General features: G+C 37.2%; 1 protein-coding gene and 1 non-coding gene across 3 annotated transcripts in view; both read right to left on the minus strand.

Moving 5' to 3' along the window:
* The window catches only part of Snx1 (sorting nexin 1), a 46,258-nt gene that overhangs the window by 21,991 nt on the left and 6,567 nt on the right, over window positions 1–17,700 (minus strand). For both annotated transcript variants that reach the window (XM_047542418.1, XM_047542419.1), the window contains exons 2-5: window positions 9,545–9,656; window positions 5,048–5,175; window positions 4,413–4,479; window positions 1,419–1,462 (exon numbers count right to left, since the gene is read on the minus strand). In XM_047542418.1, coding sequence (XP_047398374.1) covers window positions 1,419–1,462; window positions 4,413–4,479; window positions 5,048–5,175; window positions 9,545–9,656 — 351 coding nt within the window. The remainder of the gene's footprint in view (window positions 1–1,418; window positions 1,463–4,412; window positions 4,480–5,047; window positions 5,176–9,544; window positions 9,657–17,700) is intronic.
* LOC124978338 (U6 spliceosomal RNA) lies at window positions 4,106–4,212 on the minus strand. Its single transcript, XR_007107375.1, has one exon. It is a non-coding gene; the product is annotated as a U6 spliceosomal RNA (small nuclear RNA).

The raw sequence follows: 17,700 nt of genomic DNA on the forward strand, positions 1-17,700 counted from the left end.
CAAAACAGTGTATTATTCAGAGATACATATATAAAGATTCTACTTGTTTATTTATTTAATGTACCAGGGATTGAACCCAGGGGTGCTTATCACTGAAACACATCCCTAGTCCTTTTTATTTTATTATTTTGAGACAGGGTCTCAGTAAGTTGCTGAGAGCCTTGCTAAGTTGCTGAAGCTGGCTTTGAACTTGTGATCCTCCTCCCTCAGCCTCCCAAGCTGCTGGATTACAGTTGTGCATCAATGTGCCTGGCTATAAAGATTTTTTATAAAGGAAATGAGAACTCAGGAGAGTGTCACCTCTAAGGTATGAAGAAGAGAGGGAGAAACATGGCAGGGAGAAACATGAAGATACAGTTAATGGTACTCCTCTTAAAAACTGGTTATAGGTTCTGGGCTTCATTTTGCTTTATAACTTGCATATGACATTGTATAAGTTTCATTTTTGTTTTGTTTTTGAGACAGGGTGGTCTCAAACTCCCTGATCAAGTAATACTCCTACTTCAACCTCTTGCCAGTCATGGATTATTGACATGCGCCACCATGCCTGGATTGTTCCAACTTTTGTATGCATTAAAATTATATTAAATCTGCCATTCCAGGATCTGCTGCAAAAATACATATGTATATTAAAAAATAAGACCAGATTTGAGGGGAAAATGTAAACGTATTAAAAGAAGCTCTCTTTATAAAACCTGAGAAGAGCTGAGGTCTTTATTTGGTACTGGGGATTGAACCCAGGAATGCTTTACCACTGAGTCACATCCCCATCCCTTTTTAATTTTTTATTTTGACACAGGGTCTTGCTAAGTTGATGAGGACCTTGAACTTCCAATCCTCCTGCCTCACTCTCCCCAGTCTCTGGGATTATAGGGATATGCCACTGCACTGGGCTGAGCTGATGTTTTTTATTTTTATTTTTTATTTTTTTTGCAGTACCAGGGACTGAACCCACATACTAAGCTAACACTACCACTGAGTTACACCCCAGTCCTCCCTTTTTAAAATTATTCTGAGACAGAGTCTCACTAAGTTGCCCGAGTGGCCTCCAACTTGGGATCTTTCTACCTCACCCCTCCAAGAAGCTGTGATTACAGACAAGTGCCACTACACCTGGTTGACCTCAGAATTTCTAAACAGGTCTTGGTTTGGGGCAGTCCACACCACACACTTCCTAAAGGGAAGGGGCTAAATCAGATAGATACACAGCACATCTTAATAAAATTTACAGTTTCACTCTGGAAGAATAATGGAAAGGTTCAGTGTGGAGTACCCAGATAAGATCACCTTAGTATGTAGGGGGAATTCTAAACATGAAGGGAAAATGTTGGCAAAGAAATCAAAAGATACCCAGAAATAATGTGAATGATGACCTTGGTATGAGTGGTGTGGTAATAAGCGGGGTCACTGGGACTCACCTGTGTTGTAACTTTGTAGGCCACATAGGCATTCATACCATCCCCTGTGGAAGAACAGGAAAGCAGGAAAAGATTATTCTTTAAATCAAAGCAGTGTAAATCCAGTAACATTTAACCAGGAATCATAAGCTACAGGAACCCTACATAAAAAGGATTTGTTTTGACTCCAAGCTTTACATGCAATCCTAGAATCCAGTTCCTAATTCGCTTCAGGGCCTCTGTGGCACATATAATGCAACCCCCCCCTCCCCACGGATGCTGGCTACACCCCAGTCTGAGTTAGACAAGAGAGTCAGACCCCTGTTCCAAAGCCAGGCTCCATTTATACCCTCTACAAAGCAGCACTGGATACTGACAATCCATCAGTTGTTACCATGCCAATATTTGGGCTGGTTACACACATCTGTCCAAAACCAAACAATTCCCTTGCTGTATAAAGCAGGAGGAGAAGGAAGCAACTGATGTAAAAGGAAACAAGTAGTTCTACCCTAGGCTAGCTCTGGGCTTGGTTTGCTCTTTCAGAAATATCAGCATGGCCCCCTCCACTGGGGCTGGGGGACACTGACCTCTCTGATCTAGCATGTTCACCCAGAGCAAAGGGCCTGGCAGGAAGACACTTGGGCTGCCTGATGTCACACAAATCTCCCTTTCCTGAGGAATTATTTTTATGAAAAAGCCTTTGACTGTTAAATAATTTGGGATTCAAGCAACTGTTTTTCTCTGTTGTAGTGTCCTGACCTAGACCACTTAGGGAGATAAAGGCATCATTGACTCCTTAAGCACTCAAAGGACATACATTGGAATCCATGGAGTCACAGCTCCAGTGCTGCACCATGGTATTTTGGGTTGATTTTGTCCCCTTCCTCCCTTGCCCTGGATTCCTCCCCACATCAAACAGGAAAGCCTAGGTTAACAATCAGTAGTTGCTTAAGCTCCTGAATTAATTCTGGGAGAGGGGTCAGGGGAAGAAGGGATCAGCAAGGTCACATACAACAACTTGGTTTCAAAAAAGATGGCTGGAAATGCTTGCTGTTTTAAATATACAAAGAAGCTGGAGATTATACAGGAATAGAGGGCATGCCTGTTCTACCTTCTCAACATCTAACAAATGAGTATGTATATACAACAGCAATTAAGCTAATTTAAGCTGAGCTTTAGAAATTATTTTATGCTGATTACCACACCTTTAGTTCGCTTCTAAACCATTTGTACTACATTGCCTAATATTACTAAGGATATTTACCACTGGAAAGAAAAAAGCTAAATTTACTTCATAGAAATAGTATTCAAAATTTCATTCATTGTTGAAGTAGTCATGTTTAAATGTACAAAAGACCAGTTTCATAATTTAGTGCCAGCATGATCTTCAGACACTGCCTGTATGTTGGCTGCTTTTAATAAGGCAATGTGTGTGAAAAAAGACATACTGTTTACATATGGACAGAATACATAAGATCTGGAAATGGGTTAATAATAAAAGAGTCTTAAAATTTATATACATTTCCTAAATAATTTCCAAGAGGTGAAGATAGCCTATATAAATTACCAAATTATAGAAAGAGTATCCCGATGAAAGCAGAATTCTAATTTATAAAGATGTGTTCAGGACTAAGAAGCACATATTGAATAAACAGCCCACACATAAAGCTTCAGGCCCTGGTCTGGGGTTGGGCTCAATGGTAGAGCCCTTGCCCAGCACGTGTTGAGACACTGGTTTGATCCTCAGCACCGCATAAAAATAAACAAACAAATAAAATAAAGGTGTTGTGTCCATCTACGACTAAAAATTTTTTTTAAAAATCAGGCCCTAAATATGAAAATGTCTTAATGAGCTGGTTTCTTGGCATCAGCATGACTAAGAATCACAGTCAAGGGGATGAAAGCTTATCACCAAGAGTGATTTGTGTTCAAATAAATCTAATCCATAGGACATTGAAATTATCCTACTGTGGGGTAAATTATGCCCCTCCAAAAAGATATGTTGAATGTCTGAGGTACTAAGGTACCTCAGAATGTGACCGTATTTGGAAACATGGTCTTTAAAGATATAATCAAGTTAAAATGAGGATATCAGGGTGGGTTCTACTCCAATGTAACTGGTGTTCTTAAAAATAGGGAAAGTCAGACAAAGAGTTAGATATGCACCAAAGGAAGATGATGTGGAAATACTTAGGAAAAATGCCATATGACAATGAAGGCAGACATTGAAATAATACATCTATAAGCCAAGGAACACCAGAGGCTATAAGGATCTAAGAGAGAGGCATGGAATTAGACTTTATAAAATTTCTGTTCCTAGTTCTAAGAAACTGTTACATTTGTGTTCTTAACCATATGAACATCACCTTTGTTTAGAAGGACAAAGTTCTGAAATAGCCTTTTCGGTAAGGGACTACACCTGGAACAAGGAAAAGTCAAGGTCTACTGTTTACTGCTAATAATTTTCACAAACCTGGGAAAGGGGAAGGTTATCTTAAAATCCAAGCCTGGCCAAAGTTAAGTATTATATTTTTGAAAATCTAACTTCAATTTGATCATGCTTCAACTTGGGTCCCCTAGTCTTCCATCTATGAGAAGAGGATGCCAACTTCCCCATCTCATTTAGAATATCAATAGTGCATGACAAATGTTATATATAGCAAAAGTTTCAAAGTTCTTGAGGAATTTTTTTTATTTTACTTTTTAAAAATAAATTTGAATGCTTCATGAATTTGCATGTCATCCTTGCACAGGGGCCCTGCTAATCTTCTCTGTATCTTTCCAATTTTAGTATATGTGCTACCAAAGTGAGCACCCATATCCCAGAATTTTAACATATTTTAAGGTACTTAAATGGAATTTATGATCTAAAATGGGAGTAAAGGGCTGGGGCTGTAGCTCAGTGGCAGAGTGCTTGCCTAGCATGTATGAGGCACTAGGTTTGATCCTAAGCACCACATAAAAATAAATAAATAAAATAATCCTAATATCACAAGAAGTCCCAAGGACACTCACCTATCTTCTCAGGATCAGTAATACCAACTGTCAAATCAAAGTGATCCTCCTGTTCTTCTTCCTCTAGCTTTTTAAAGAAAAAATGTCATGAAAATTGATACAAAAGTTTATTAATTTATCCATTAAAAAACATTGATACAAAAAGTTTATTAATTTTATCCATAGTAATATATCTATAACTTTATAGTCATATAACAGAATCAAGATATAACCTTCTATATATCAGTGTCCAGCTCTGTCCATTTCCAATAATTTCAATGAACCAATGCTCACAATTTCAAGTTGGGAGCCAGTTCACAGGTCTTTGTTACATCGATCCCCTTGAAACCTCATTTTGATGACAATGAATAATTACTAGATTTTGGAAGACTTAGACTTTCAGGCTAAGGAGGGAGTGAAGAAAGACTACATTCCTGAATACAGAAACTTCAGACACCATCATTAGTGCTAGCCTCTGGATAACAGACTGTTTAAGAAAGGGTTCTTTACAGGATTCTAGCTGTCTATTAACCACAGAAGGTCTCCTTCAGGAATCATAAATATGTTCTCAAGGTTGATATTCAACTGAACTTCAAACTGGTGACACACAGTCCTAAATATCCAAAAGCATCCAGATCAATAGCACAGATTCTCACCTCCTCATAGCTTGGCTGGGGCTTAGAAGAATTTGTGGCTTCCTGTGGAGGAAGAGAAATGAGTGTTTTGGCTGGTAACTTCTTCTGATTATTTTGTGTGCTGTCCAGTGATAGCTCCACTGTGGCATCTGAAAACAGTTGATATTTTTAAATGAAGGTCAATAATGGGTCTTTGAAGGCTGAACTTCAGTTCCACAGGCTGAGACTCATGCAAACAACAGCAAGTACTCTTAAGTAAATACTTGGAGGCTCTCAGATTAAGAGAGCAAGAATCACAATTTTTACATGGATAAAAGGGAAAGAACATGAGGGAAAGTGTTCTTTTAGCACAGGCTTATGAGTAGAGCAATCTCTCCTTTTTCTTTCCAACCACAACTGCTTGGTCACCCTCTCCCTCTAGAATTTAGGCAAGAACTAGGAATCAAGCCAGGTGGTAGCACATGCCTATAATTCCAGCTACTTGGGAGGTTGAGGTGGAAAGATCAAAAGTTCCAGGCCAGCTGGTCAAACTTAAAAAGATCCTGTTTCAAAATACAATTTTAAAAAAGGCCTGGGATATAGCTCAGTAGCAGAGCATTTGCCTAGCATGTATGAAGCCCTGAGTTCAATCCCTAATACTGCAACGAACAAACAAAAATGGATCAAGCAAAAAGATTCCACAGTCAAAATAAGAGTACCAATTAATTTTATTCTTGGGGGTATTCCTTTAGAACCTGGCATCAAACCTATTTATCCTTGTTGTAACTGTTTGTAAAAGGACAATGTTTGGTTACTTGCTTTACAAATCAATGTGTAAGAAGAGGCAAGCATACTGACAAAAAAATAACATCAAAGGAGAGTCAGGAAAAATGTAAGCCAGAAAAATCAGACTCACAATACAAACACACAGAGCTGGAGTTGTGAGTCAGTTGTAAAGCACTTGCCTCATACACATGAGGCACTGGGTTCGATTCTCAGCACCACATAAAAATAAATAAATAAAATAAAGGTATTGTGTCTATCTACAACTAAAAGAAAAAAAAGATACAAACACACGGGCTGGAATTATAGTTCAATGGTAGACCATTGCCTAGCACAGGTAAGGTGCTGGGTTCAATCCTCCACACCACATAAAAATAATAAATAAAATAAAGGTACTGTGTTCGTCCACAACAACAACAACAACAACAAAAAGATACAAACACAGTTATTAATACACAGGAAAGGGCAGTTTGCCATACCTGAGGACAATCATTGTTATTTTTGCACATTTAAGAATCGTCCAAAATTATAGTTTAGTTATCCTTATAAAGACTGAATCAGATTTAAACATGTTATCCAAACAGGAAAAAATTGTATCTGCAATACCTGAAAATCTTTCTGATCTAAGTAGTGCTTAAGAGCTACTTTTGTCTATCTGGGGAAAACTCAGTTGAGTGGAACTACTTATTCTCTAAATGTTCCAGAGAGGGAACTTTTAAAATAACATTATGTACCATTTTTAGGCATTAAGAGTTCTTATGCAAATAAAAAGGATGTACTTTCAACTTGGAGCAATGAAGCTAGACGTTCTAAACCTAACCAGTTCAATTTTTTTTCTTTTTAAGTAAAGAGAAACATAAATATCCATTCAGGTTTGGTCTGATCAGTAGGTGTTAGTTTGTCTTAGGAACTTCAAAGAAAGCTATTTCTTTTTCTTTTTTAGATTTCCATTTGAAAAACAGAAATGGGGGCCCAGAAGTCATAATCAAGTTCTAGGTCAGTGTGCTAATCATTAAATGTGAATTATGTCTGCAAAGTTGCTACACTGTTAGAAATAGAACCTGATCCCTATCAGGAAAGCAAAAACAGTAGTAATATAATCCCACCAGGAACAGGAATACAAAACAGAAAAAAGTATACATAATGAATATGGTAGGTTGTTAGTAGTCTTTGAAACAGCCAGCTGAAGTATGTGTAGGATATTTCCATCATGCAGGTTCCACATAAATAATATATGTGTTTGTTTGGAAATGAAATAGGAAGTACTACTGCTAATTCAAAAAGTTTGACTTTCATGTTAGTGAAAGGCTTTTGAAAAGGTGTATCTTTTCTATTAAAATTCATATAACAAGATGCTCAAACTTATATTAAAATATGCTTTTTTCTTTGAACTCCTGATAAAAGCAATGGAAAAAGCCTTGGGGTCCATCAGATATTCTGATCATCACTAGACTAAAGATGCAGAAAATAAAATTGAAACATTTAAATTTCTATAGTTAATATGGTGGTGGTGCATGCCTATAATCCCACCTACTTGGGAGATGGAGACATTGAAAGTTTGAGGCCAACCTTGGCAACTGAGCAAGACCCTATCTCAAAATAAAAAGGGCTGGGGATGTAGCACAGTGGTAGAGCACCCCTAGGTTCAACTTCCAGTACCACAAAAATAAAATAAGTAAGTAAATAAAACATTTGAGAAGCTATTCAAGTCCTAAACTAAATGTCTCATTATAGACATTCCTTTTTAGGAATATCTTATGTTCCTTTCTTAGTATTGAGACATACTGGTTGCTTATGAAACTGGAAGGGGAATAAAGTAAATCAGAATCATTATCACTGATAAATATGTCCTTAATAAAGATCTCCAGTACGTACAAAAGCCCAGGCATGGGGGTAAGTCTGTTATACACATGTTAAGTTTTCTCAAAGATAGAAAATTTACCTTTTAAATCTGTCCTATAATGGAAAGAACACATTTTCATGTTTATCATTTCTCCTACAGAAATTTTATCCAAAAAATAATTGCTATCAAATGAATAGTGTGCACTTCAAGTTTCAGGGATAAAAGGAAGTGGAAAATCTTCTAAATCTTTATATTCCTTCTAATCTCTTCTTCCCTCTCAAGTCTTTTTAAAATTTCCTACCAGAGTTCTAATGTGAGAGTCCTCCCAAGATCTTGCCCTTCATCCTCTTGTGTCTCCCCTTGCTCTCCATTTTCTCCTTTGAGACTTTTATTCACATGGCAATTTTGACTACCACCTCAAGGAAGAAGATTCCCACATTTCCAGTTCTTTTCTCTTTACCAGGTAAAGGACCACAGTAAAATCACTTCCTGGGTATTTCTCTTTGCATTCCAATTTAAAATACCAAAAACCCCAAACTAACTTTTCTCCTAAAGTCATTTTTTTCCTTTTTCTTTAGAATTTGGTTCTAAAAATGGTACCATTTTCTTTTCAATTCTTGGACTTGAACCATTTAATTTGGTCTTCGGCCTTCCCTGCTTTTTTGACATCCATTACATCTAAAACTAACACCAGATTTATTTTCCTTTTGAAAAATTTCATCTTTCCCTGATTACTTCCATCATCTTATGTTTGGTCTTTGTCATTTCAGTCTTGAACTGATCTGTGACTGTTTTCTAAAAAGCTTCCTGTTTTTGTCTGCTGCAACTCATTTTATATAATAATTTCTCTACATCAGTTTTTCTAAAACATTACTTTGCCCATATCACATCTGTTACCCCAAACTGCCAAAGGCTCTTAATTGTCATTAGGATGAAAATTCAAACCCAAATTATTGATGTATAAAGCCCTCCTAACCTGTTTCTAAACAATATTTCTCATCTATCTTCCATGGCTTCTCTAAGAATCTCTGCTTTGGCCTACCCATTTTACTGACTGTCCTTCACTTATGCTTTATGCTGCTGGTCCAACCATTTTTTTCTTTTCTCCTACTTTTCCCAGGGGGTCTTCCAAGATCCCTCTAGACACAAGATTTTCTATGTTCTTATTATTGACATTCTGGATTCGACAAGTTTTTGTTGTAAAGGGCTGCCCTGTGCATTTAGGGTGTATAGCAGCATCCATGGCCCTTACCAACTGGATTAACTGTAACATTCCCAATTATGATGACCAAAACAATTCCATGTGATCAGCAAATGTCTTCTGATAGGCAAAATCAACTCCTGTTGAGAACAGAGTAGTCTTCCTCAACAAAGATCTATCTAGCTTAAAGTATTAATAGTGCTAAGGATGAGAAATCCTGCTGTATACTAGTGGTTTTTAAATTGCAGGTTGTAGCTTATTGGTAGATTATGAAATAATTCAATGAGTTATAAAGAACATTAAGGAAAAGAAAAACAATAGAAAAATTTTAGATTTTATTACAAGGACAAATTACTTAAATCTTTTGTTTTAGTTTTATACATGTATATATATTTTGGACTATAACACAAAAATTCTTACTAGGAGTGAGTCTTGGTCGTAAGAGTCTAAAACCACTGCTATAATCAATAATCTTATGTAATCTTTTATTCTTATGAGCTTTTGTGATTTTGAATTTCTATCATTCAGCTATTATTTTATTATTATTTAATAATTTAACTTGTTAAAAAAATGTATTTTTCTGTCTTACTCTCTAAACCTACAGAATTCTGAGGGCAAGGAATATATTTCACATGTTCTGGAATCTTCCACTATAGTGTCTTACATAAAGTTATGTTCCCAATACCTTTTTCAATTTTGAGTCCATACTTGCCTGCAAAGAGATCCTGTGGCTCCTGGTCTTGTTCCTCCTCGATTCCATTTTCTTTGGAGCCATTGTTGATGGGAAGAATGGATGTGGTTCTCTTTGGAGACTGGGGTTTACTCTGAAAACAGTGAGATACTCTGAATAAAACAATACTATTAAAAACAAACAACCTGCCTAGAAAAATTTTGATGCAAATCCCTTCATTCCTAGGTTGTTCCCCCAAGTGTTTTAGGGGACAACAGGATCACTTGTCAGCCAGTTCGATCAGTAGCAAATCATTAATAGTAATGAAAGTGCTGCTACTCAAATGATCACAGAGTTAAAATAGGTTCATACAATTTAGGATTAATTTCTAAAACTATAACCTTGCTGAAATGCCCTATCCCAAAGCACATAACAACAATGGTGTGTGTATGCACAGATAATTTTCAAAAGAATCTGTCCAAATGCATTTCTCCTTCTCAGTTGATGACCTTTATTCTTTCAAATGCTGATGAGGCACATTCTAGTGACCAGGACACCACTCTGGAGTTCAGATTTCAAGCTCTGACCCTGGCTTATTTCTATAGTGTTGGCTGAACTGTTAACTGAAGCCCACTTGTGCAGATATTACGAACCCAGATGATGGGCAAAAGAAGGTATACACTTTACATCTAATGCTGTTTGTAAATACAACTTTCATTTCATCCTTCTCACACGTACAAAATTTTCAACCACACTCTCTCAAGCTAGAAGAATAAAAACCAGTCATGCTTTGCCTACTAGGCACATGGTGAAAATACAGTGAGTACATGGCCTTTATTAAAAGAGGCAAACAAGGGTGGGGTGGGTCCCCAGACCAGTACCAGAGGGAACAAAGCCGGATTGTGCAGCACATGAACAGAAAGCTGGGAATCTGGTTTCAAAAGTCTATCAGTGTGCAATTGCAGGGTTTTGAAGTCGGACCCTAAGGCTAAATCAGTTAAAAGACCTGAACCTTTTATGAAACATGTCCTTAACAAATCTGAGGGATTTTGTTCCTTGGAGACAGACCTTTTCTGACCCAACAGAACAAAGTGAAATGACAGATATATTTCGGTACTCTGAATTTGTCATGCAAACAGCTTCATCACCATAGTGGGGTCACCCACTAGGAAAGAAACTTACCAATATTTAGATATATATTAGTAAATAATGCTTCTACTGCAACTTCTCTATGTTAATAAAGTTTAACGAGCACTTAGTTGTATATGCCTACATGTTATACCAATTCTGTTAAGAGACAGTGGTCCTGTCCTTTATCTGCTTCCACAATCTTCAAAAACAAAACAAAATCACTGTCTGCTGGGCATGATGATGCATGCCTGAGATACCAGTTACTGGGAAGGGGGGAAGTTGCAGAATCACTTGAGCCAGAAGACCAGACTGGGCAACAAAAGCAAGAAGATCCATCTCAAAAAAAAAAAAAAAATCACTACAGAGAAGACAAATAACTGGGTAAAAACAAAACTAGTACTTCCCTTTGCCTCACAAACTGCAACCACCCTCATATACACCCACTTCCTTCCTTCACTCTTGTACAGTACAGTATCTCATAAACTACCCGATTTCTTTTAGTCCCCTTCCCACTGACACCAATCATCTCCAGATGAAGACCCAAGAAAGATTAAAACCCAGTATACAGGAAGAATGTATGTGCACAAATGTAATTTACTAGTAGCTCACGAGGGAGACTAAAGTAACAGGAAAGTCAGTTAAGAATTTAGTCATTTTTAAAAAATGCCTACAAGAATCTATTCCTGTGATATGCAGATGAATAAATTTAAGCCAGCTTTCCACTTCTGATCTATCACCTAATCCTGGAAGGTTTATGACTAATACTTTATGAAGCAGTGTTAAGATAGCAGTCTGTCAAGTGACAGACCCAGATGAATGGGATAAAAAGGGACAACAAGAGCACTAGCACCTGTTTCTCTTCCTCCACCCAGCCACCTTCAAGCCCAAACCAATAAGTTTGACTAGAACTATGATTTAAAAAAATGTGTGCTCCCTCAGTAAGCTAAGTGACTTCAACCTGTGAGACTAGAAAACTGCTCTCAGATCTCCTCTGAGAACCCATTCCCAAAATCAAACACAGTTGATTCTAAGAGAGCTGAAGATAGACTGATTACCATACCTATTACCTTAATTTTCCTCTGCAATTCTTTTATAAAATTATTTTCTACATGTGTAAAACTCTGTGTCCTGTTTCTTCCCCCTACATTTTTTTTTTTAAATCTGTCACCAATAACTGTAAGGCTGGGGGTGTAGCTCAGTGGTAGAGTAGTTGACTAGCATGATGAAACCCTGAGTTCAATTCCCCTAACACCATCAAAATAAATAAATAAATAAATTGGGGGATGAAGAGCTCAAAAGGAACTCTGGTCATTTTGGGGGCTGGCAATGTGGCTTAGTGGCAGAGTACTTGCCTAGCACGTAAGAGGCCCTCGGTTTGATCCCAGCACTGGGAAAAAAAAAAGGTACAAAATCCTACTTTTAGTTACTTAATTCCTTCCCCCACCCTGCCCCCATGGTATCAGGATTGAACCCAGGGAGCTAACCACAGAGCTACATCCCCAGTCTTTTTGACTTTTTTTTTTTTTTTTTTTTTGCGGTGCTGGGGATTTGAACCCAGGGCCTTGTGCTTACGAGGCAAGCACTCTACCAACTGAGCTATATCCCCAGCCCCCCCAGCCCCAGTCTTTTTAAAAAAATATTTTATTTGGAGAAAGGGTCTCACAGAGTTGCTTAGGGCCTCAATAAGTTGCTGAGGTTGGCTTTGAACTCATGATCCTCCTGCCTCAACCTCCCAAGCTGCTGGGATTACAGGCATGACCGATATGCCCAGCATGACTTAATTCCCTATCAAGTGGGTATATCCCAACATAATCATTCTCTTAAGGTTGGACAGTTAGCTAGTTTTCAGATTTCATCAAATAATGCTGTGATGTCCATCTTCAATGTAAGTCCACATTTGATTTTTAGGGGCAATAGATTGTTTGCCGGCCATTGAATCCCCTTGGCTTAACTTGATGTCCTTTGCCTATTTTTGTACATAAGTTAACATCACTTGGGTACACTTTTTTGTTTGCTTTTATTGTTTTGGGGTGCTGGGGATGAAATCCAGGGTTTGGTACATGGGCAAGTGCTCTATCACTAAGCTACCTCCCCAGTCTACTTTTCTTAAATAATATATTAGCCCTCTTTCTGCCATATTGTACAGTACCCCTCTCAACTTTACTTCTTTTCATATTTGTTTTATTTTTGTTTGTCCATATCAAACGTGCCTTCAGTTGATTTGGACTGGCACTGGACAAATTAAGCTGCTTTCTTTGTAGAGTACCCAACACACAGCCTTCAAGCTGTAATAATATTTTCAAGTTTTAATTACAATCATATTTTTTTAAAAAAAAACTAACTGAGCAGAACCACTTTTAAGATACAAAAGGGACACATGTTCATGGCATCCCATATTCACCCAAGAAAACAAGTTTTCCATGAAACTAGAGCTATAATAAAAGTTGTCACCAAAATACATATCCATCCAGGCATTGTAACAATGCATTTCATATGCCATGAAAGGTTAAAAGACCACTTAAAAAATTACTATTAATAATGTATAATTTATATTAGAGAGCTAATTTTTTAATTTGTGCTTTATAATTATATATAATGTGGGGTTTGTTGTTCAATATTGTACATGCACACAATATAAGATAATTTGGTAAATTTCATTTCCAGTATTTCCGCTTTTGTTCCTCTCTTCCCTCCTGTTGGTCTCCTTTCCATTTTATTTCTTATTTTTTTAATTGTAAATAGATTCAATACCTTTATTTTATTATTTTTTATTTTTATGTGGTGCTGAGGATTGAACCCAGTGCTAGGTGAACGCTCCACCACTGAGCCACAACCCCAGCCCTCTCTGTTCCATTTTAGAAAACTAATTTTGATTCAACAATTAAAATTCCAGGATGAACTTATTTTGCAAGAAAGAAGATACACTGATGACATTGAGTAGTAAACTCAAGACTGAAAATAAGCCTTGCTTTATAATCTGTATTTTAAAAACCTTTTGTTAGTCAAGAAGTCAGATAACTCTTCATCTGTTTGAAAGGGGGTAAATTTCTAGGCAACAGATAAAAAGTTAGTTTGTAATAAATAAAGCATCCAAACTGTTATTTCCTCATCTTTTTTTTTTTTTAATATAAAAGCATTCTTTTTTGTTAGTAGATAGAATTTCTAGCTAGGATATCCAACATTTGCTTTACTGCCTTTGGCTATTAATTCTAGCAGGTGGTTCCACTGATAAGCCTGTTTATAATTATAAGAACACAAATACAGACCAATACTAATTTGCAGACAGGTACCAGAAAGATCATCTAGCAAGAGAACACTTTTGTTAAGAGTAAATGGGTATCTCTCAAAAATTACTTGTCTCAAGCTGTGAGGCCCAGGTCATTAACCCTATTTTCTCAGCTCAGGGAAGAACAGATGTGGGCTTGCTGCCCTTCAAAGCTGACACAGTCATTCAGTACTGAAAAGGCCTGCTGTGATTCCGGGTAACTTCCCTGTAGGTTAGCCAGTTGTGGTTCTTCCTCGTGTTGCCAACTGCTCTTTACTTCACGCAGAACCAATGCATTACATTCAAGAGATCTACTTCTGAATATTACTCATTTTTGGAGAGAAAATAAGTATAATTTAGTAAGGCAAGATGGAGCTAAGGAGTTGTGTGATCACACTAAAGTAATAAGGCAAGAAAAATTAGAAATAAGTCAATGACAGGAGCTATACCCAGATGAAAATAGGGCAGCCATATAGTCTTTAAAACATTACCCTGGAAGACTGCAGCATTAAATACAGCTCCTTTTGTCATCTTCACTGATAGAAATGAAATGGGTTAGTATATTTCATCGCTATTTTAATGAATTGTCAAAAATTTAAAGTTTAAATAATGCAAATTTATCACCTTATAGTCCTATACAAGTCTGATACAGGTTTCATCGTACAGGCTAAAATCAAGATGTCAGTGGGACATTTCTTTCTGAAGGTTCTAGGGGACAATTGGTTTCCTTGCCCTTTTCAGCTTTTAGAGGTCTTTCCTTGGTCCCCTTCATCCATCTTTAAAGTCAGCAATGCTGAATCTCTGTGTCTTTCTTCTCAGTCACCTTCCATATTACTCCTCTCACTGGTCCCATGAAGATAATCCAGGATGATTACTTCATCTTAAGGTCAGGTAATTAGCAATTTTAATTCCATCTTCAAATTTAATTCCTCTTTGCCATGTAGCCTAATATATCCACTGCTTCTGGGATTTGGATGTAGATACCTTGCTGGGAAAAGGGGGGGTTTCATTCTGTCTACAACAGGCAAGTGACTCCTGTCCCAGCATCATTCATCTGAATTCACAATAGCCAAACTATGGAACCAACTTATATGTTCAAAAAAAGATGAATGGATAGAGAAAAAGTGGTGTATATGCGCAATGAAGTTTTTATTGTTATAAAGAAAAATGAAATTATGTCATTTGCAGGAAAATGGAAGTTGAGACTAGTATGTTAAGCAAAATAAGCCAAACTCACAAGGTCAAGAGTCACATTTCTCTCATAACGTGGGAAGCTAGACAGGAAAAAGGAAAAGAAAGGGGGGTGTCTCATGAAAATCAAAGGAAGATCCATAGAGGAAGGAAGATCAGGGAGAGGGAGGTGAGGGAAATGAGAAATACTGGGGAATGATATTGGCCAAATTATATTGTTATATTGTGTGCACGTATGAATATGTAACAAATCCCAGTATAACTATAATGCACCAATACAAAAACATGGAGAAAAAATGGTGCATCTGGGCTTATGAGAATGGACATTCATTGTCCACTGGATTTGGGAGTAGAGTGCATCTTACTCTGTGAACTTGGTGAGCTAAAATGATGTCACACTATTACTCCTCTCATAGCTTAAGGAGTTATATTAGGGGTTCTTATCTTGGGTCCATGAACCACAGAATTCAGGGGCTGCCTATGAACCTGAAAGGGAATAAAATTACAATTTCATTTTTCCTAGCCTATAACTGAAATTTAGCATTTTCTTCAACTATAAAGATAAGCAACAAACTATAATTGCAATAACAGTGCTTGAGACTGTATGTTATAGATAATAGGTGCTGGGCTCAGTGGCACATACCTACAATCCCAGCAACTCAGGAGGCTCAAGCAGGAGGATCACAAGTTTGAGACCAGCCTGAGCATTTTAATGAGGCCTCAGCAATTCAGCAAGACCCTTTCTCAAAAAACAAAAACAAAAAAACACAACGACCAAAAAAAGGTTAGGGGATGCAGCTTAGTGGTAATGCACCCTTGTGTTCAACCAAAAAAAAAAAAAAAAAAAAAGGTGTTTTTATAATATTACAGTTGCTACAGATCTTAAAGTGTCATTTGTGCTCATCTCTATTTAAAAGTTATATAGTTATTGTACCTATCACTAGCATTAAAAATACTTGTTATTGGGTTGGGGTTGTAGCTCAGTGGTAGAACACTTGCTTAGCATGTGTGAGGCACTGGATTTGATCCTTGGTATCACATGTAAATAAATAAAGGTATTGTGTCCATCTACAACTAAAAAATACTTATTATTAATACAAAATTATTTTAATGTTGATAACTATATCTCAATATAATTGGTTTCCTTCTTACATGCTATATTTTATAAATGTTTTTAAAAACATTCTGAGAATGGATCCACAGGCTTTACTGGCTTGCCCAATGAGTCCACAGCACAGATAGAGGGTAGGAGGTCTACTGAAAATGGAAAAGGAGGAGCTAGAAGGATGGCAAATATAAGCCTCAACCTGACCATTGCACTACTTAAGGAAAACCATGAGCAAGGTCTCTAGGGATCTCCATCTGAAAGGGCAGTACATTATCTACCAAAATTAAGCTATAGATGTTCTACTTAATTTTCTGCTATAATTTCTCAACAAAACTTTTTGGATCTCAAACTCACAGAACTCAAGAAGGGCCCAGAAAACTGCAGAAAGATCAGAGTACTAATGGATGGTTTTTCTTCTAAATTGAAAAAGCAAACCCAGTCTAACTCTGCTCTGAAAGCAGATTGAAGCCCCAGCTGTCCATTTGACTAAGCAAAAGAATAAGCCAGAAAAAGTTGAGCAACAGGCTCTTCCTGGAGATGAGATACTTACGGCTACTTGCTCTAGCAACAATCAACTACTCATGATTTATTTATGCCAAAAGTTACTTAAGAGTGCTGAGAAGCTTTGAAGACCAAGGGAGAGAAATTAGAGTATTCTTTTTCCCCTCTCCCCTACCAACCTAACCAATTGTAAATGACCAAGTCAAAAGTACCTGAGTAAGCAAAAGGGGCAGCAAATCCCTCCAGAAAGCAGAAAATTCAAACAGTAACCTTTGCTGTTTCTCTCATATGTCCCAAACTCTTTATTTTTTTTTAACAACACTGGGCACTGAACCCAGGGCCTCACACATGGTAGGTAAGGGCTCTACCAATGGGCTACACTCCCAGTTCTTTTTAAAATTTTATTGAGATGGGGTCTTGCTAAATTGTCCAGGCTGGCTTCAAATTTTCAATCCTCCTGTCTTAGCCTCCCATGTTGTTGGGATTACAGGCATCTAACTACCATGCCTGGCCCCAAACTCTAATTTTAAATAAATTTAAAGTTGGGTTCTTATTAGTCAGCTTTATAAGTCTTCTCTCTTCCTCGAAAAGGGCTTTATAACTACATTTTTTTTGGTGGGTGGGTACAGAGGATTGAACCTGAGCCACATCCCCAACCCTTTTTGAGACAGTTTCTCACTAAGCTGCTGAGGCTGACCTCAAACTTAAGATCCTCCTGCCTCAACTTCCTAAATTGCTGGGATTATAGGTATGCCTCCATAATTTTGAAAGTTAGGTTAACTGCTATGGCAATTTAATGATAAATAAATCAATGAGTCTATGTACTTCAGGGAAATATAAATTTTTGATAAGTAAAATCTGTTTATCATTTCACTAAAGTGAATCTTTGGCCATAATACCTATCACTGACTTTTTAAAGAATACTTTTACCAGAATGTGGAATTTCAACTTCTGATGTTAACTCCAAAAAGCAGTGTTTGAAGCAATGTGCCTGTAGAGGCT

Source organism: Sciurus carolinensis, chromosome 2 (genome assembly GCF_902686445.1).
Source record: "Sciurus carolinensis chromosome 2, mSciCar1.2, whole genome shotgun sequence".
In the NCBI taxonomy this organism is placed as follows: domain Eukaryota; kingdom Metazoa; phylum Chordata; class Mammalia; order Rodentia; family Sciuridae; genus Sciurus; species Sciurus carolinensis.